The sequence below is a fragment of the Mastigoproctus giganteus genome, chromosome 10 (assembly GCF_048544385.1).
Source record: "Mastigoproctus giganteus isolate SK-2022 chromosome 10, ASM4854438v1, whole genome shotgun sequence".
Lineage (NCBI taxonomy): Eukaryota > Metazoa > Arthropoda > Arachnida > Uropygi > Thelyphonidae > Mastigoproctus > Mastigoproctus giganteus.
This window is the reverse complement of record NC_143584.1, coordinates 200,918,687-200,940,605: the sequence shown is the minus strand read 5'-3', so window position 1 is coordinate 200,940,605 and position 21,919 is coordinate 200,918,687. Positions and strand designations below refer to the sequence as shown.

At 36.0% G+C, this 21,919-nt stretch overlaps 1 protein-coding gene across 1 annotated transcript in view; it reads left to right on the top strand.

Moving 5' to 3' along the window:
* Nucleotides 1-21,919, top strand: part of waw (Translation factor waclaw) — a 123,340-nt gene that overhangs the window by 87,851 nt on the left and 13,570 nt on the right. The window contains exons 13-14 of the mRNA XM_090383233.1: nucleotides 5,340-5,441; nucleotides 9,090-9,223. Of these exons, the coding sequence (XP_090239359.1) occupies nucleotides 5,340-5,441; nucleotides 9,090-9,223 (236 nt within the window). The remainder of the gene's footprint in view (nucleotides 1-5,339; nucleotides 5,442-9,089; nucleotides 9,224-21,919) is intronic.

Sequence of the window (21,919 nt, the reverse complement as noted above, 5' to 3'; positions counted from 1 at the left end):
TTAACAGGCATAATCCAGTTTGTCAAGTAATGTATTGTAATACACAGTTATCCATTTATTAACCAAACCATTGGCCAACAGTGTACTGAGGTATAAGAAATGTGCCATCCAGACATAAGGGATGCAGATATTGAATATGGTGAGTAAAATGTATACAGGAAGGACATTGTAGGATAGGAGGGAAAATTATGCTGTTGGTTAAGAAGCACATAGAGTCCAAGGCAGCCCACTCAATTTATATGGGGTGGCCAGTGGAATGCCCAGTCAGTTTGGCATGATAGAAGGGAAAACTAAAATGAGAGTAAGGGTTTGGCATAGATCAAATGACTGTGATAAGTATGATGAACAACTTCGTAGACAAATAGAATGAACTAGTAAATCAGAATGTCTTATAATGGGGAATTTTATTCTTTCAGAAATTGACCAGAACTTGTGGATTGTTCACTCACACAGTAGCTGAAATTTTCAAGATTTATTTGGATGATTTTTTTTTCTTCACCAGCATATTAGAGAGGTAACAAGAGAAAGCAATATTTATTATCTGATTATCAGCTCTTCATGCATTTAGAATGTCCAGATAAAGGAACCACTAGGTAGCAGTGATCATAATATATTGAAGTGGAATATAACTACTGACAAAGGTAATGGGATGAATTTTGTTTTCATAAAGGTGAAAACACCTTAGACAGTTTTTAAATTCCTTTTGAAGGGCCTGACTGCTCATGTTACTAACTGCAAATTCTAGCTGGGAAGCATTGAAGGAAGAAATCATAGACACTACTACTCTAAATTTTTATACTAGCTAAAAATGTTATTTGAGGTTTAAAATTTTATGTTTAAGAATTATTATTATATTTGTCCTTTTTTATTCTTTAGCTCTAATTAACACACACACACACACACACACACACACACACACACACACACACACACACACACACACACACACACACACACACACACACACACACACACAAAAGTTCTCAGACTGGTGCTGCTGCAGTCATGTTTTACAAATATGAAAATAAATGGAAATGGTAGGTTAAAACTTCCTCCAACAGATAGTGATACAGAGATTGTCCAGTTAGAGTGACAGGTTGCAAGTAACAACCAGTTTTGTTAATACCATTAACGTTCCCTGTCACAATTTTGCAACACAGCAAAAGTGCATAATTTAAATAAATTTAAGGAAGAATTCAACAAATTATTATTCAGGTGGACAGATTGGCATTAGCATTAGTAGAGACATATCATGCAAGAAAGCAAGCTTATACAACATCAGCCAAAAAAAAAAAAAACCCCAGTTTCAATTTCACCCATCCATTTGCTCCGAAAGTTCATCCAGTTCTTCCTTGAATTTCTTTAAGCTGTCAACTTCTACGACAGATGGAAGTTAGTTCCAGCAATCAACCACCTGTTGGCTTAAGGCAAAATTTTTGCACATCTATTCTACAACTGTCTTTCCTCAGTTTGAATTTATGTCCTCTCAGGCGATTAATCTGGGCAAGAGGAAGATTCCCATCAGCATTGAGCTTGCTCCAACCATTCAAGGTCTTATACACCTCAATCAAATCACCTCACAGGTGCCTAGATTCCAGACACTAATTTGCAAAACTTAAGCCTTTCTTTGTAAGAGCAACCCTTTGTTTCATTCACTAATCTCATTGCCCTTCTCTGTACTTGTTTCAGCAGCTCTACATCCTTCCTAAAATGAGGCCTCCAGACCTGCCCAAGGTGTGGCCTAATCATTGCCTTATACAAGGGGATAATCACCTACTTAAACTTCATATCTGATTGCACAATTACCCCCCAGGTCTGTTCATTCTCTACTACCCTGAGTGTAGTACTACACAGTTGACATGTTACTCTCGGGTTACTGCTACCCATATGCAGTACTTTACATTTGTCAATGTTAAACTTCAGTTGCCACCTCTCAGCCCATCTGCTCAACTTTTGTAGATCCTGTTGCAGTAATGTACTGTCATTAACAGTCCTACCAACCTTCATATGGTCTGCAAACTTAGATATTAAGCCTGATGTACTTCCGTCAATATCATTAATAAATACAGAAAACAACAACAGACCTAAAACTGAACCCTAGGGGTTCAGTGCTAGGTCTATTGTTGTTTTCTACACTAATAAAGAGTGAATGCATATCTACATGAGCACTGTAGACACTTTCAGCATATTGCATAAAAATTTTAAGAAAATTTTGTTGTTTTGCAAGCTGGGTGCATTTTAATTGGATAAATTGGATATGATCAAAATTATAATAATGATAAATTATGCCACTAAAAGGAACAAAGTTGCCTTTATGCAAGGAGCATAATATTAAATTCGTGACAGAGAAAAACTTAGTAAAACAACTTGCACGCATGCACAGATGGAGCAGTCATTTTTAAATAAGTACTGCAGTGGAGATTAGTACATTAGCAACATAAGTCATATCCAAAGCTTTCATATTTATGAAACATAAATTATGTGTTGCAGCTGCCATTAAAAAAATAATAGCCAAATTCATTACAGCTACCAGTAGTATCAACATTTAAATAATTAGATTGTGAAGAATTATCTCTCTGGAACTTCTAGTTTCTAGTTGTCGAATTTCAGTAGTAATTGTTTAGTAACATCTGCAAAGGTGGCAAGTTGTTTTGAAGATGTTACTAAACAGTTACTAAATGGTATTTAATTAGTTTAAAAATGGACAGGTAACGCTGGAAGATGAACCTTGCAGTAGACACCCTTTGACATCACGAAATGGCAAAAATGTCATGAAAGTGGAGGAACTCATGTGAAATGATAGGCGAATGACTATTGTTGAGATTGCTCATGAAGTTGGACTGCTGATATTTTTTTTGAAAAATCTACTCAGGATTCGAAAAATGGTCACTGGAGATGAGTTCGGTGTTTGCCTATGACCCCAACAAAGGTGGAATCATCCAAATGGTGCACAAAAATGTCTCTTTAGCCACAAGTCTTGTGCAGCGCGGCCGTAGCCAGGTGGGCAGCAGCAGCAGTGCTTAGCACACGCTTCTTGATTAGACCGGGGTTCGAGCCCGTGCCCACCAAATACGGAGGATGTGGAAAGGTCAGGGAATGACCTTTCCATATCCTCATAATGCACCACAAATTTGTGACTAGGGGAGAAGCACTACTACTGCTTACTACATTGAGGTTTTGACATAGTTGCATGAGAATGTGAGGTGAAGTCAACATGAAAAATGGAAGGATGGCTGGCTCTTGCACCATGACAATGTGCTCGGTCACATGGTGATCGCAGTTCTTGTCTGTGAAAAAAATCCCAGTCATGCAGCAGCCACCCTACAACCCTGATCTTGGCTTCTGGCTATTCTCTAAACTGAAAATGGGGCTTCAGGGTTGTTGTTTCATTACAGTGGGTGACATCAAAAAAAAATGCTGAAGCTGTCCTATGTGCACTAACAAAACACAATTTTAAAGAGTACTTCAAAGCTTGGGAAGAATGTGGAACAAGTGTGTCTGTATGTAAATGTGCAGAAGGAAGGTACTTTGAAAGTGAACAGTACTGTGAAGGTACTGTTCACTGAATAAACTTTTATAATAAAATTCCAGGAACTTTTTGAATGTACCTTATATATTGTATTGTTAAATATAAGTATTTCTGTTTTTCTTAACTTTTTTATTTATATGCTTATTTTTTAAAGTATGGTGAATAAATAATCAGAATCTTGGACACAATTTGTTATTTGAATTTCCATCTTTTTAAAATTTAATTTCCAAATTAAAAACCCAGGTCATATTTTAGATTAACTGAAATTTTGATTAAGCAGAATTTGGATTACATCATTTTATGTCCCTGTTTAACTCTTAATAACATTACCAGTTTTGTAGACAATAAACACTATTCACAATGAACAACATCTTTATTGCTATTTATTAGTGATGACAGTGGTGCAGTATTTTGATATATTTGCTTCCTTCTTTATCAGAAATTACTTGAAGTTGCTTATGGTATCTGTAAATACCTTTTCCTGAGTCTCGTCTATATGCACTTTGTTGATTCATACACTGGAGTTTTCTAATAATTATTAATATAATTGATTGTATAGTTTAATATTTTTCTGTGTTTCATGGCCTCTACTACAAATATAAAAGTGGTCCATGGTTTCCACCTTAAATATAAAAGTTGATTACATACATATTAAAAGACTGTCACATGGATCGGAGCATGCTGAAAAGTTTTGAAATATTGCAGTTCTCTGTTAATTGTCTTACCTATGTACTGTACTGGAAACAGATGTTTCATCAAAGTGCTGTTTTCATCTCCTTGCAGGCCTCACTAATGAAAAATGCAGTTTATTGCAGTTGTTTCATTAGTGATAGTTATTTCATTAGTTTCATATTTCATTTTTTCATTAGAAACTGTTTTTGTTAATAGTGACTTATTGTTGCTTTCGTGTTTTACAGACTTGGAATTAATTATTTACAAATTTGTTTTTCAGTAAAATTAAATTTGCAATTTATCTGTATGTAATTGTTTTTGCTGTCCTTTTTTTTTAATTAAATTGAATTTAATTGTATTAATTTAGCTGAAAAAAAAATGAATTGAAATTTTTTAATTGAAGTTGAAGTTTATCTTAGGAAATTAAAATTATAACTTGTTTGTTATGTAAAATGTCAAACTAATTCCATTTCATCAGTTTTATGGCAGTTCTTAAATGTTGGGGTGCTCTCTCATTAAATAAAAATAAGAAATGTATTATTAGTGTTATTATATTGTGAACTATATTACAATATGACATTTAAGAGCAAACTCCATATAAAATAGTTATATTAAAGCAATGGTCTTCAAACATTTTGGCCATGTTGATTATGCAGTTTAAGGAAATGTGCACCAGGCTTCTGATTAAGAAAGACTGGGTAGTAAATATCGAACCCATTTTTTTCAAAATTTGAAATATAGTTTTTCTGAATGTAATTTTTTTTTTCTGTTAATTGGATAATATTTTCTCAATTTGGTATTCCTTTGTAGTGCTTGACTTCTTTGATCACTTATCCTTCAAACTACTATACTAATGTATAATCTATTGTAATAATCCATTATATTAAATATTTAATATAATGGATTACTACAGTTCTATATCATGCATAATGAATTTCATGATGTAACCAAAAATGTTATCTCTCTTAAAAATTAATGGTATATAAATCAGTAATTGGTTTGTTAACATTTGCAAGTTTATATTAGTTTTTGTATGCATATTATGTGTGTTATTGCATACAATAAATTTATATAGTTAGTGCTGGAAGAATGAAGAATTTTAAAGTTACAGAAAATTTGTTTTTCTTTATATATGCAGCTTCCAGATGTTAATATTATAACAGAATATTACGAACCCATGGTATTAGGTACAGTCATAACTCCTGTTCAGTATTTTGGTAAAGTAATGACCTTATGCATGGTAAGTATATGTATAAAAGTTCTAAGATCATGTTTCTTGTAATTTTGATTATTTTTGTTTATGATTAATATATATACAAATATATAATAAAATGTCTATCAAAAAGTTCTGAAACTAATTTTTCACTGTTGTTAGATCAAGATGATTATTTCTTGCTTCTCAAAAAAAAGGCAAAAAAATTAGCTATTTTTCTGAAAATTTCCTGAAAATGAATAAAATTTCTTAGAATTTAATTAAATTTCTCAGGAAGTTGCTTGCATGTTAAAGATAATTTATTTTTCCTTAAGAGTTATGTCTAATGTAAAGAGATCTGCATTTTGTTGTTAGTGCTTGTATTGTAATAGCACTTTGTGTTCTTATTACTGGCTTTAATATCCATGAAGCATTGATTGTTTTAGTATTAAAATGGCAGAATAATGCAAAATTTATCAAAAGTTTAACAAAGCCTTCAAAACTAAATATGTAAATAAAATTTTAAAAAATAATAATAAAATGAAACAAATAAAATATCTGTAGTGGGAAGATAAAATATCACCAAGTTTTACATTTTATTTCCTTCTCACAAATATTTATGTAATCCTCTTTAAATCTACCTAAACTCTGCCTCTACAAGGCAGATTGATTACTTTTGACAAAGGGAAAATTTCCTTATATTCAATCTGTAATTATCTTCCTTTAATTTAATTTATATATCCTTGTTTGCATCATCCTAGAAATCTACCATTATATTTTTTAAATCCTTTTATGGCTTTAAATCAAATCCTCCTCCACTTATACACAGATGCTTAATTTCCAAACTTGGTAGCTTACAGAACTGGAGTGTTTCTATATTTCTTTGCATTCACAATTATGTTACTCTTCTTTTTACTCTTTCAAGTAAGTTAGTATCTTTGCTGAAATGAGGCCAACCTGTGTACAGTATTCAAATATTTGGAATTAATATTTGTAAGTTGATTTCTTCTCAGTAAAATTAAATCCAATTTCAACTCTTCACAGGCCCCTTTGACAATTTATGAGTGGGATAATTTTTATGAAGTACTCAAGAAATTGTACTAGCACTGATTTTTAGTTTGGAAATATTGCAAATTCCTGTTTCCTATATGTGAACTCTACCAGAAATAGATATTTCAAAGTGCTATTTTCAATTCTTTGCAGGGTTCACTAATGAAAAACTACTGTTTATTGGGGTTTTCATTACAAACTGTTTTGTTACTTTCAACTTTTGGAGACTTGGAATTAACTGTTTCTCAATAATATTAAATCCATTTTCATTTCTTTGCATACTTCTTGACAATTTGTGAGTGGAATAATTACCTCCTTATTTCCACTAGCAAAATATCTCTATCAGCCAATACTGAGTATGCTGTCTTTGCAGCCTTACTAGAGAGTTGAGAAAACTTCATATTGGACTGTATTATAATCTCAAGGTCCCTTTTTATTTTCAGCAGTGTTAAGTATGGTACCCACTTCCTTATTTCCTCCTTATTTCCACTAGCAAAATATCTCTATCAGCCAATACTGAGCATGCTGTCTTTGCAGCCTTACTAGAGAGTTGAGAAAACTTCATATTGGACTGTATTATAATCTCAAGGTCCCTTTTCATTTTCAGCAGTGTTAAGTATGGTACCCACCTGATAATTTAACTTGGAATTACTGTGACTCAAATGCAGAACCTTACATTTGCTGGCATTAAAGCTTAATTTCCAGTTTTCGGTCTTGATACCAAGGAAGTGCCAGGTCCTGATGGTATTTTTCCACTTGTTATCAAAACCTGTGTCCTGAATTTACTCCCGTTCTGTGTCTCCTTTTTTTTACTTTCTTATTCCACATGTGTTTTCCCTTCTACTTGAAAATTTGCTCATACCAGCAAGTTCCTAAAAAGGGTGACAAATCCCTACCATCCAGTTATTGTTCTATTGCACTTTTACACTTTCTAAAGTAATGGAGAAATCTATTAACTGTCAACTCTTAAATTATCTAGAAATTTTCCGTATGATCAATGACTCCATTAATGCAGGTATTCCTCAAGGTTCAGTTCTTTCTCCCACTCCTTTCCTCTTGTGTATTAATGACCTTCCATTGACCAGAAATCCTATCCATAGTTTTGCATGATGATAGCACATTGCATTTCACCTTTCAGTTTGAGAAACCTTGCCCCGCACAAACAGCTTCAACTTCTCAAATATCCGCTACCAATTCATTAAATGCTGATCTCCAAGTAATTCTCCAGTGGGACAAAGATAACTTAGTTAATTTCAATCCTTCTAAAACTCAGTCTTGTCTTATATCTAGCAAAAAGGATTCTTCTGCTCCTATGCTTACCTTTGATGACACTCAGATTTCTAGACAAGATCACATATCCCTATTAGGGATTATTCTGACTTCTAATTTCTCTTGGCATAAGTGCATCACTAATATTGCTTCCTATGCATCTAAAAAACTGCATTTTCTCTTTTGTTCTTGGTGTTACTTTCCTTCTAAACATGTACTTACTCTGTATAAATGTCAAATCCTCCCTATCATGGAATATTGTTCCCATATCTGAGGTAGTGCTGCCCCGAAAACCTCCCTCAAGCTTCTAGATTTCATTCAAAAGAGGGCAGTTAGGCTAATTAATGAGTTGTCTCTAACAAAGGCTCTCCACTCTGTCATATAGACATTGTTTCTGCTGGATGACTTTTCTGTAGATACTTCCATGGGCACTGTACTTCTGAATTAGCTTCTATAACTCCTGCTATCTCTCTTCCAAACCAGTCAGCATCCTTTTACTTCTCAACTTTCAAACTCACAGAACCAACTTTTCTTCTTCCTCATTTATTTCTTCGACTTCCATTTTTTGGAACAAACCTCCCTTCATTCATATTTCCTCAAAATTACAATCTCCAGAAAAGCTAAGCTAAGCGGATTACTATGAGGTAAGTGCTGAAAATTAAGCTAAGCTATACATGCGATCTAATCTACAGAAATTCAAGGCTAACGTCAACAACCTTCTTCTTCTTCTTCTTCTTCTCAACCTTCAGCCCATGCACAGTACTAAGTACTATAGGTTCTAATACTGCTCATGCTTTGCATGGGGTTTTCATAAAAAAAAAAATAAAAGTATATTAAATTAAATAGACTATGCACTTTAAAACATGGTGAAACAAATATAAAATTGTTTAATGAAAATAAACGTGTATATTTTCATAGGTGCATAATCCAATGGTTTTGTAACAACAGCATATCGAGAAACTTTATAACCTATAATTCTTCTCACAGAGTTTTGAATCGTAAAATCAATTATAGTACTCAGTTTAATATTGTACTTTAAATATGAGACCACCTTAAGTACATTCTAGTACAACTTGACCATATGGTATTTAGTTTAAATTACCATATCCATGCCAAGGATTATTATTACTTTTATGCAAATGACATTTTATACTTCTATATTTGCCAGTATTATAATTGTAAAGATGGATGGATGTCTTTAAATCCTATTAATATCTTAACTATTAATTATTATATTTAATTTTAGTGTTTAACTTTTTTTCTTTATTGGACTGTTAAAAAAAAATAAAGTTATTAACTAAATCTTGAAATAGGATGACATAGTGATTTTATGTTAATTCGACTTTCTTAATTTTGACCATCTGACATTGCTTTCAGGACAGAAGAGGAGTTCAACAGCATTCTGAAAATATTGATGATAGAAATATTATGTTGCAGTTTAGGTTTCCTTTGAGTGAGACCATTGTAAATTTTTTTGATGACTTGAAATCTATTACCTCTGGCTATGCAAGGTATATCCTATTATTATTAATAAATTATTCTATCTAACCTTAACATTCTAACTGGCATTCTTGGTGTGTTTTATACACCAAAAACAGTAAAACTTATGAATTTAAATATCTGTTATTATGTGTGATACATGTGCAAATTTCAGTAATCCTCCAGTATGATATTTGCTTTCAATCTACATCATTGATTATTTTTTAATTGGAAAGGTTTAGCTATTTAGTTTTTTTGTACATAATACCACAAAATTTAACAAAAACTCTATGGCACTATGTATGTCAAACACCCATTGATATGGTAACTTTTTTTTGTTCTGTTTTTCTCTCCTGCTAGCTATCCTGCTAATGGTTATAGAGCTGCTCAGGATTTTTTTTGAGGGGGGATAACAACACTGTTTCTGATGATATTCAGTATTAAGAATTAATTTTTGAAGTTTCCAATTTATTTATTTTTTGCTTTTTTTTTATTTTTGTTTTTTTTATCTCAAAATTAGTGAAGTCAAGGCACCACATGCCTGCTGTTGTTATAGTTTTTTGCATGCTCACTTGATGGTCAAATTTCTGTTATGGGAGAAGTTAGAAATTAAAATCGAAGTATAACATATATATTTCTATTGTACTCATAATTAAAGCAATAATATCGCTAAAATGAAATTAAATTAAAGCTGCAGTTGATACCACTTGATACCATATTTTAAAGATGAAAATTAATTCATTTCCTATACACTGTGAGGTTACAAAGCCCCTTACATCAGAGTTAGTGTATTAGATCTGAGAGTTTTGTGATTTCGGAATATAACAAAGAAACTTAACTTTAATCATTAAATAATCAAGTACCTCCTTTAATTTAATTTTAGTGAAGTCTGCTTGACCACATTCTTTTCTCACAGTGTATAAAGTAATAACTTTTTTACCCTTTCATAATTTTTGTTCTTCATGCATTATTCCCTATTATAGGGAAATTATTACAACAGAAATTATAAGTATATCTTTTTTTGAGGGTTTATCTTTTTTTTTTTTAACTGCTGATTAACTTGCACAAAGTATCATTTAAATATTTTTCTTCAGTTATTGTATATTTAATAATTTAAATAGTAATATTTATATACTATTAGTCTTTATTTTTCCCTTGTTTCCATGATAACAGTGCAACCTGTTTGGATTATATGCATGTATAATTTCTGTGTTTCATAACATCGTCTGCTGATTCATCTAAATATTTTATCTTTGGTCATTATTAGTTTAAAATTAGTTTAATTACACAGTTAAATAAGAAAAGAAAAAAAAAAAGTGGCATAGTCATAAAGTTTGCAAAATTATCGCTTTCACTGTCTTTGCATAGAATAAGATGCAATTTATCAGTTTTTGTCTTAAATGAGAAGCTTGGCATCAGATTGTAAGAAATGCATAAATTGACATTTGAAAGCCCATGCGGTAGAAGAGTAATGAAGTTAGTTGGACCCAAAAGGATATTCTTTCTATGATAACAGTACAAGCTGCTTGGATTATAAGACTTGATTTCTGTAAATCTCTGGAAAATAGGCATCTGTAAGGTGCCTATTTTCCAGAGTTTTACAGATATAAGCTGGTCTGTAACCAAGATATAAGCTGGTCTGTAATGGTCAGACCATTACAGACAAGCTGTAATATAAGCTGCAAAATAAGCTGGTCTGATGAGCTTATATTACAGATATAATCTGGTCTATAACCAAATTACAAAGGAGGTTAGGCAGGCGAAGGCAGATTATGAGAAATCTTTGGCAAAGGATGCAAAGCAAAACATCAAAGAGTTCTTTACTTATGTAAACTCTAGAAGGATGGGGATGAATCAGATTGGTCCACTTGATATCGATGGGTCAACTGTTGATGATCCTGCTTAGGTAGCTAACAAACTAAATCAATATTTTGCATCTACATTCACACATGAGGAGTTATTCAGGGAGGGGAATGCCAGAGGTGTATTCAACTCTGGCAGTAAGTTAGATAATCTTGTAATAACTGAGAGTAAAGTGAAGGAGAAATTGTTGAAGATAAACATAAGAAAGGCACCTGGGGTGGATGGAATCTATCCAGTTATATTAAAGGAGGCAGCAAAGAAAGTAAGCAAACCCTTAGCCATAATTATGAGAGCTTCCCTGAACTCAGGGGAGGTCCCCATGGACTGAAGGTGTGCAAATGTATCACCAATTCACAAAGGGGGTTCAAAAGGTGACACATGTAATTACAGACCTGTTAGTTTAACTTGTGTTCCGGGAGAAATAATGGAATCACTGGTTAAAGAAGCATTGCAGGATCATCTAGACAAGACTTCAGTTATAGCTCGGACACAGCATGGGTTTGTTAAGGAAAAGTCTTGTCTGACTAATTTGATTGGATACTATGATGTAGTCACAAAGGAACTGGATGCAGAGAATAACTTTGATATCATATATTTGGATCTTAAAAAGGCCTTTGATACTGCTGCATATGGAAGACTGCTAAACAAATTGGAGCAGTATGTCATTGGAGGCAAATTGCTGCTATGGATAAAGGGATGGTTGAGTGGGAGAAGACAGAGTGGTAATCAATGGACACTGCTCTTCATGGACTAATGTTATTAGTGGAGTCCCTCAGGGTTCAGTATTGGGTCCATTGTTGTTTTCTGTATTTATAAATGGTGATGATGGTATATCAGGCTTAATGTCCAAGTTTGCAGATGATACGAAGGTTGGCAGGGTTGTTAGTGACACTGCTGCAACAGGCTCTAGTAAAGTTGAGCAGATGGGCTGAGAGGTGGCAAATGAAGTTTAACATTGACAAATGTAACGTACTACATATGGGAAGCAGTAATCCCAGAATAATGTATCAACTCTGTGGTACCACACTGACAGTGGTAGAGAATGAAAAGGACCTGGGGGTAATTGTGCAGGCAGATATAAAGTTTTCTGAGAAGTGCAGACGGTCTGCAAGAGTAGCTCATAGAGTCTTGTCAATGATATACAGGAATTTTTCTAGCAGGGATAAGGAGGTGATTATTATTATTATTATTATTATTAGCCATAAGGTGCAAGGAAGCCTGAGGCTTATGCTGAGGCTTAGATTATCCCCTTGTATAAGGCAATGGTCAGGCTACACCTTGAGTACTGTATACAGGTCTGGAGGCCTCATTTTAAGAAGGATGTAGAGCTGTTGGAACGAGTACAGAGATGGGCAACAAGATAAGTAAATGGAACAAAGGGCTGCTCTTATGAAGAAAGGCTTAAATTTTGCAAATTACAGTGTCTGGAGACTAGGCACCTGCGAGGTGATCTGATTGAGGTGTATAAAGCCTTGAATGGTTTGAGCATGCTCAGTGCTGATGGGATTCTTCCTCTTGCTCAGAATAATCACCTGAGAGGGCATAAATTCAAATTGAGGAAAGACGGTTGTAGGATAGATGTGCAGAAGTTTGCCTTTAGCCAGCGGGTGGTTGATTGCTGGAACAAACTTCCATCTGTCGTTGTAGAAGTTGATAGCTTAAATAGATTCAAAGCAGAACTTGACAAACATTTGGAGCGAGGGGATGGGTGAAATAAGTGGTTTTTTTTTTTTTTTTTTTGGCTGATGCTATATAAGCTTGCTTTCTTACATCATGTGCCCTTGCTAGTGCTAATAATTTGTAATGTGATCCGATTGAAGTATAAGGATTTAAATGTTAAGTAAGCTAAATTCTTTTGGCATCTTTACTTTTTCGCAGTCGTACACATAAAAGGGACATACATTTAAATTGAAAAGGATGGTTGCAGAATAGACATACACAAATTTGCATTCAGCCAAGGTAAATTTGGGATAAAATTACATCTAATGTTGTGAAATTGGGTTGTCTGAATAAATTTAAAGAAGGTTTGAGCAAATTATTGACAGAAATAGATAAATGAAGGGGGATTAATTTTTTTTGGCAGTTTTGTAACCTTTGTTTCCTTGCATTATACTAATAGTACTATTGTTAATAATAATATCTTATGAAGTACAACCAGCTCTGTCACAAATCAAAAAGACTATTGAGCCATCTAGTGATATGGCCCCAGTGTATGTTCATTGTGTGACATCACTCACCTAAGATTATGATTGGTAGTAATGTTTTCTAAATGAACCAAAATGTGAATTGTATTGAATAAGTCTTTTCTTGTTCTGGGCTCAATAGTTAAATAATATAATACGGTTCCACCAGAAATAAACTGTAACTAAGTTTAATGGCTAAGAATGATAAATGAGAAATATAATTAAATAGAAGCTTTTGAGATTTTTGTTTCCCTTCATCAGCAATGAAAATACATGCATAAAACATAAATGTTACAAATGGAATGTGCCAAGTGTGGTCACATCAAGAAAATAGAACGTACACGAAGATGCGTACTTAATGCTCAAACATTTACTGGGCAGTGCTAGGTGATTGTTGCTGTGAATGTAGGGTGCATGAGCTGAGTGCCAGCGTTTCTCACATTGTAACGCTACAGCCTCCATGATGGGGTGAAGCCATACGCCTCTATTGCAATTGAAAAAATTATGGCAACCAGATATGTGAAGTGACTCAAGCCACAGTTGTTGATGGAAATGGCGCGATTGGTCAACGACCTTGGGATTGAGGTCCTGCTGCATGGACCAAACGTGCTCTGCAAATGCAGAGTGTGCATAATCAGCTGATCGAATGGCCGTTTCATGTTATAAGATGCGGTCCTGGAGCCTTCTGGCAGATTCCCCCACATAGCAGCAACCACAATCGTGGCAGGTGATGCCACAACAGGTGTCTTCACCCTTGAGACAAGAGATTGCATTCCTCTACTGGGAAGTTGTGGGCACTTTATCTGGTACCCACATAGGATCTTAGAAATGCTATTTGAAGTGCCTGGGTAATATGGGATGTTGGAAGTAGAAATTGTCTCCTCAATTTTGGGGGGGGGGGGAACCTCGGACCTGCAGCAGGCTCTCGGGATTGTAAATCACACTTGTCTAGGACATAGGCAGGATAGTCACAGTTGGTGAGGTCGGCTTTTATTTTAGAAACTTCGTTATGCCTGACCTCCATGGAGCTAGAATGAGTCCAGGCCCGAGAGAGTAGTGCGCTCACGGTACTGAATAGGTGGAAGAGGGCATGTGCTGATCTGTAGTTGGTAAATTGGCCAGTGCACATGGGCTTTGGGTAAACCAAAGTTTTCAGGTGTGAGCCTATGCGCTGCACCAGAATATCCAGGAAGAAGAGAGTGATGTCTAATTCTATTGTGAACTGGATGAAAGCAGATAGGGAGATGAGATGTTGCAATAGCTGTGTCTCTGAACCTCTGGAGATAATGGTGAAGACATCATTGACCTAACGACACTGGAGGGTGACGCGGACCGGCAGGTTCAGGAATATGTGCTGCTCTAACTCCTCCATTGCAATGTTCATAATGACGGAACTGACTAGGGTACCCACAGCTGTGCTGTGGATTTTCTTGAAGAGGGAGTCACCAAACGTGACCATGCTGCTGGAAAAGCACAAGTTAAGGGCAGTACAAATGTCCTCATTGGATAGTGAGGTTCTATTTGGTAAGCTGGTGTCACTATTCAAAAGGTTTCTGGCATACACGATGTTTTGTTGCACAGGTACAGATGTATATGATGAGAGCCTTGTCGATCAATTCGGCCCTGGAAAGATTGTGCAAGGCTCAAGGGGTAGAATTTTTTTCAGCCTGGACTGTACTTGTTAACAGGAGAGATTGCTTCTACAGGGATGGAATACACTTAAATAGAAAGGGTGCAAGAATATTTGCTGATGCTATCGAGGCAGTGTTAGGTGACTGCTGGGAGCCATTGCGGTACAAGTAAACACATGGGTTGTGTTAGGGTAGCTCAGAATAGAAACAGGTGCAGGTATACTTGCGTGTACACCAATGCTAGGAGTTTAGTAAATAAATTTGATGAATTTGAGGTATTGCTCAAAACATCAAAGGCAGATATTGTTGGGATATCAGAGACGTGGTGTCACACAGATATAAGGGATGCAGAACTGCAATTTGGGGAGTACAACGTCTACAGAAAGGATAGACAGGATAGGAAGGGGGGAGGGGTTATGCTATTAGTTAAGAAACACATAAAAACCAAGGAAGTGAAGCCAGTCGACATCGCTGGACAGTGCAGTGTTGAGTCAGTTTGGTGTGACATAAGCATTGGGAGATCAAAATTGACAGTAGGAGTGTGCTATAGGCCTAATGACTCTGATGAGTATAATAAGGAACTGTACAGGGAAATAGAGTGGGCCAGTAAATCAGAGAGTCTTATAATGGGAGATTTTAATTTCCCAGATATTGACTGGAATTTGGGGGCTGGTTACTCACACACTAGCAGGGCTTTTGTGGATTTATTGGATGATTGTTTTCTACATCAGCATGTTCGGGAGGCAACTAGAGGGAGTAATACTCTTGATTTGATTATCAGCAGTGATTCTTCATGCATTAAGAATCTGCAGATAAATGAACCACTAGGTGGCAGTGATCACAGTGTGCTGAAGTGGGATTTACTGAAAGAGGTAACTACCATTAGGGGTAAAGGGAAGGGTTATTGCTTCCGTAAAGGCGACTACGATGGACTGAGACAGTATTTAAATTCTATAGAGTGGGACCAACTGATGATGTTACCAACAGCAAATTCAAAATGGGAAGCATTCAAAGAACTTATCTTGGAAGCTACTAGGCTTTACATACCAACTAAGAAATATTGTTCAAGGTTTAGGCCAAAATGGATGTCAGATGAACTAATGAGGCATATGGCAGAGAAGAAAAATGCATGGGATACTTACAAATTAACACATGACACAGAAGCCTATGATAGATACAAGTTGATATGCAACCAAGTTACAAAGGAGGTTAGGCAGGCGAAGGCAGATTACGAGAAATCCTTGGCAAGGGATGCAAAGAAAAACAGCAAAGAGTTCTTTACTTATGTAAACTCTAGAAGGAAGGGGATGAATCAGATTGGTCCACTTGATATTGATGGGTCAAGTGTTGATGATCCTGCTCAGGTAGCTAACAAACTAAATGAATATTTTGCATCGACATTCACACATGAGGAGTTATTCAGCAAGGGGAATGCCAGAGGTGTATTCAACTCTAGCAGTAAGCTACAGAATCTTGAAATAACTGGGAGTAAAGTGGAGGAGAAACTGTTGAAGATAAACACAAGAAAGGCACCCGGGGTGGATGGGATCTATCCAGTTATATTAAAGGAGGCAGCAAAGGAAGTAAGCAAACCCTTAGCCATAATTATGAGAGCTTCCTTGGACTCAGGGGAGGTACCCATAGACTGGAAATGTGCAAATGTGACCCCAATTCACAAAGGAGGATCAAAGGCTGACACAAGTAATTATAGACCTGTGAGCTTAACTTCTGTTCCAGGAAAATTAATGGAGGCACTGGTTAAAGAAGCATTGCAGGATCATCTAGACAAGACTTCAGTTATAGCTCGGACACAGCATGGGTTTGTTAAGGGGAAGTCTTGTCTAACTAATTTTATTGGATACTATGATGTAGTCACAAAGGAACGGGATGCAGGGAATAACTTTGATATTATATACTTGGATCTTAGAAAGGCTTTTGATACTGTTGCACATGGAAGACTGCTGAACAAATTGGAGCAGTGTGACATTGGAGGCAAATTGCTGCTATGGATAAAGGGGTGGATGAGGGGGAGAAGACAGAGAGTGGTAATCAATGGACACTTCTCATCGTGGACTAATGTTATTAGTGGAGTCCCTCAGGGCTCAGTGTTGGGTCCATTATTGTTTTCTGTATTTATAAATGATATTGATGATGGTATATCAAGCTTAATGTCCAAGTTTGCAGATGATACAAAGGTTGGCAGGGTTGTCAAGGACACTACTGACACTATGCTGCTGCAACAGGATCTGGAAAGGTAGAGCAGATGGGCTGAGAGGTGGCAAATGAAGTTTAACATTGACAAATGTAAAGTACTACACATGGGAAAAAGCAACCCCAGAGCAACGTATCAACTCTGTGGTACTACACTGACAGTGGTAGAGAATGAAAGGGACTTGGGGGTGATTGTGCAGGCAGATATGAAGTTCTCTGAGCAGTGCAGACGGGCTGCAAGAGTAGCTCATGGAGTATTGTCAATGATATACAGGAATTTTTCCAGCAGGGATAAGGAGGTGATTATTCCATTGTATAAGGCAATGGTCAGGCCACACCTAGAGTACTGTATACAGGTGTGGAGGCCTCATTTCAAGAAGGATGTAGAGCTGCTGGAACGAGTACAGAGAAGGGCAACAAGATTAGTGAATGGAACAAAGGGGTGCTCTTACGAAGAAAGGCTTAAGTTTTGCAAATTACAGTGTCTGGAGACTAGGCACCAGCGAGGTGATCTGATAGAGGTGTATAAAGCCTTGAATGGTTTAAGCATGCTGAATGCTGATGGGATTCTTCCTCTAGCTCAGAAAAATCACCTGAGAGGGCATAATTTCAAATTGAGGAAAGACAGATGTAGGATAGATGTGCGGAAATTTGCCTTTAGCCAGCGGGTGGTTGGTTGGTGGAACAGACTGCCATCCCTTGTGGTGGAGGTTGATAGCCTAAATAAGTTTAAGGCTCAGCTGGACAGGTATTTTGAATGAACAGAGGGGTGAAGTGGAAGTGGGTTTTTTTTTTTTTTTTTTTTTTGGCTGATGCTGCATAAGCTTGCTTTCTTGCATCAAATGCGTCTACTAATGCTAATGCTAATGTAAATAAGGACACAACTTCAAAGGAGGTCATGATCTTGTCCTGAGGGACAATGAGGTCTTTGATAAGGTGCAGGCATTCTTCACTGTTCGAAACGGTATTACTGGTATTTCGTGCTAGGGGTATTAGTAGTCGGGTGAGATATTTCAACAGTTCCTATGTTGGAGAATTGCAGCAAGAGACAATTGGTCTTAAAGGAATGCCTGACTTGTGCACTTTCGGTAGGCCATAGAACTTGGGGAGCTGGAAGCCCTTTGTCATGTAGTTGCCAACATGTGGTCTTCAAAATCTTCTTGGACTTCAACCAGTCATTAACTAACTTCAGCTGGTCGGGAACACTGGAGAATTGAAGCTGTTTTTAATATAATAATACATTGTAGTTTCTATTTAATTATATTTCTCATTAATTCTTAGCCATTAAACCTAGTTATCATTTTTTTTTCTTTTCTCCCAGTGGAACTGTATTATACAATTATAATATAATACATTGTGGTTTCTGTTTAATTATATTTCTCATTTATCATTCTTAGTAATTAAACTTAGTTATCTCCCAGTGGAACTGTATTATACAATTATAATATAATACATTGTATAATACATTGTGGTTTCTGTTTAATTATATTTCTCATTTATCATTCTTAGTAATTAAACTTAGTTACCGTTGTTTTTTTTTTTCCCCTCAGACTGTATTTATTATATTATGAGTTGTATATTATCTATATAATATCGGTGTATAGATACACCATAGACAACTCTTAAGAACCTACAAAGTAGTTGTTGTAGGCATCATTTGCTCTGTTTCTCATATTGTGCTCTGCCCTCATGACGAGTTGCCATGATATTGCACTACCTCGAATAAGTAACGCTTCACTAATAGAGAAGACTATTGTTACTTATTCTCGGTGAGTACCACCACCCATAAACTCTTATATAACAGTTAATAAACTCTTAACTCTTAACGTATTATGCCTTGTGCATTTAGTTATTTTTAAATATTGTCATATACACCTTTTGGCATCTCTCATATTGTGTGATTATCTTCACAACTGGGTCGTCATGTCTGCAATACCAGGGTACCTGCCCATCCACTGATGATAGGCCAATAGCCTTGAATGGGTGGTGGTACTCACCGAGAATAAGTAACAATAGTCTTCTCAATTAGTGAAGCATTACTTATTCAAGGTAGTGCAATATCATGGCAACTCATCGTGAAGGCAGAGCACAATATGAGAAACAGAACAAATGATGCCTACAACAACTTTGTAGTTTCTTAAGAGTTGTCTATGGTGTATCTATACACCGATATTATATAGATAATAAACTCTTAACTCTTAACGTATTATGCCTTGTGCATTTAGTTATTTTTAAATTATGAATTGTATTATTGACCACAATCATACTAAATCCAGTTAAGAAATAATTGAGATAAGAGTTAAAATAGAGTTTCTTATATTATGTTTTTTTTTTTTCGCTAAGTTATAATTCATTAAATATGGGAAAATAATATATTGTGGTTGCGATAAGAAAAAATATTTGCTAAATGTGGGATTTAATTAAACAGAATTATCATTAGTAAAGGCATACGATGCAAGAAATCAAGCTTATGTAGCATCAGCCAAAAAAAACAACCACTCCCATTTCACCCCTCCATTCGTTCCAAATACTTGATGGAAGTCTGTTCCACCAACCAACTACTGGCTGGCTAAAGGCAAACTTCCGCACATCTATCCTACATCTGTCTTTCCTCAATTTGAATTTATGCCCTCTCAGGTGATTATTCTGAGCAAGAGGAAGAATCCAATCAGCATTGAGCATGCTCAAACCATTCAAGGCTTTATACACCTCAATCAGATCACCTCGCAGGTGCCTAGTCTCCAGACACTGTAATTTGCAAAATTTAATCCTTTCTTCATAAGAGCAGCCCTTGAAATTCACTTATCTTGTTGCCCATCTCTGTACTTGTTCCAAAAGCTCTGCATCCTTCTTAAAATGAGGCCTCCAGACCTGTATACAGTACTCAAGGTGTAGCCTGACCATTGCCTTATACAAGGGGATAATCACCTCTTTATCCCTGCTAGAAAAATTCCTGTATATCATTGACAAGACACTATGAGCTACTCTGGCAGACCATCTGCACTGCTCAGAAAACTTCATATCTGTCTGCACAATTACCCCCAGTCCTTTTCATTCTCTACCACTGTCAGTTTAGTACCACAGAGTTGATACATCACTCTGGGGTTACTGCTTCCCATATGAAGTACTTTACATTTGTCAATGTTAAACTTCATTTGCCACCTCTCAGCCCATCTGCTCAACTTTTCTAGATTTTGTTGCAGCAGCGTACTGTCATTAGTGTCCTTAACAACAATGCCAACCTTTGTATCGTCTGGAAACTTGGACATTAAGCTTGATATACCATCATCAATATCATTTATAAATACAGAAAACAAGAATGGACCCAATACTGAACCCTGAGGGACTCCACTAATAACATTAGTCCACAAAGAGCAGTGTCCATTTACCACTCTCTGTCTTCTCCCACTCAGCCATCCCTTTATCCATAGCAGCAATTTGCCTCCAATGCCACACTGCTCCAATTTGTTCAACAGTCTTCCATGTGCAACAGTATCAGGTGATACTGTTGCACATGGAAGGTGATATCAAAGTTATTCCCTGCATCCCGTTCCTTTGTGACTACATCATAGTATCCAATAAAATTAGTTAGACAAGACTTCCCCTTAACAAACCCATGCTGTGTCCGAGCTATAACTGAAGTCTTGTCTAGATGATCCTGCAATGCTTCTTTAACTAGTGCCTCCATTAATTTTCCTGGAACAGAAGTTAAACTAACAGGTCTATAATTACTTGTGTTGCCCTTTGATCCTCCTTTGTGAATTGGGGTCACATTTGCACATCTCCAGTCTATGAGTACCTCCCCGAGTCCAAAGAAGCTCTCATAATTATGGCTAAGGGTTTGCTTACTCTTTTGCTGCCTACTTTAATATAACTGGATAGATCCCATCCACACTGGGTGCCTTTTTTATGTTTATCTTCGACAATTTCTCCTCCACTTTCCTCTCAGTTATTACAAAATCATCTAGCTCAAAGCCAGAGTTTAACTCACCTGTGGCATTTCCCTCCCTGAATAACTCCTCATGGGTGAATGTAGATGCAAAATACTAGTTTAGTTTTTTAGCCACCTGAGCAGGATCATCAACAGTTGAACCATCAATATTCAATGAACAAATCTGATTCATCCCATTTTTTTCTAGAGTTTACATAGGTAAAGAACTCTTTGTTGTTTTTCTTTGCATCATTTGCCAAAAGATTTCTCATAATCTGCCTTCACCTGCCTAACCTCCTTTGTGACTTGGTTACAGACCAGGTTATATCTATCATAGGTTTCCATGTCACCCATTAATTTATATGTATCCCATGCATTTTTCTTCTCTGCCACATGTCTCATTATTCATCTGACATTCATTTAGGCCTAAATCTTGAACAATATTTCTTAGTTGATATGTAAAACCTAGTAGCTTCCAAGATTAATTCTTTGAATGCTTCCCATTTTGAATTTGCTATTGGTAACATCATCAGTTGGTCCCACTGTATAGAATTTAAATACTGTCTCAGACCTCTGTAGTCTCCTTTGTGAAAGCAAAAACCCTTCCCTTTACCCCTGATGGTAGTTACCTCTTTGAGTAAATCCCACTTCAGCACACTGTGAATCACTGCACCTAGTGGTTCCTTTATCTGCAGATTCTTAATGCATGAAGAATCACTACTGATAATCAGATCAAGAGTATTACTCCCTCTAGTTGCCTCCCGAACATGCTGATGTAGAAAACAATCATCCAATAAATTCGCAAAAGGCTTGCTAGTGTGTGAGTGACCAACCCACAAATTCCAGTCAATATCTGGGAAATTAAAATCCCCCATTATAAGACTCTCTGATTGACTGGCCCACTCTATT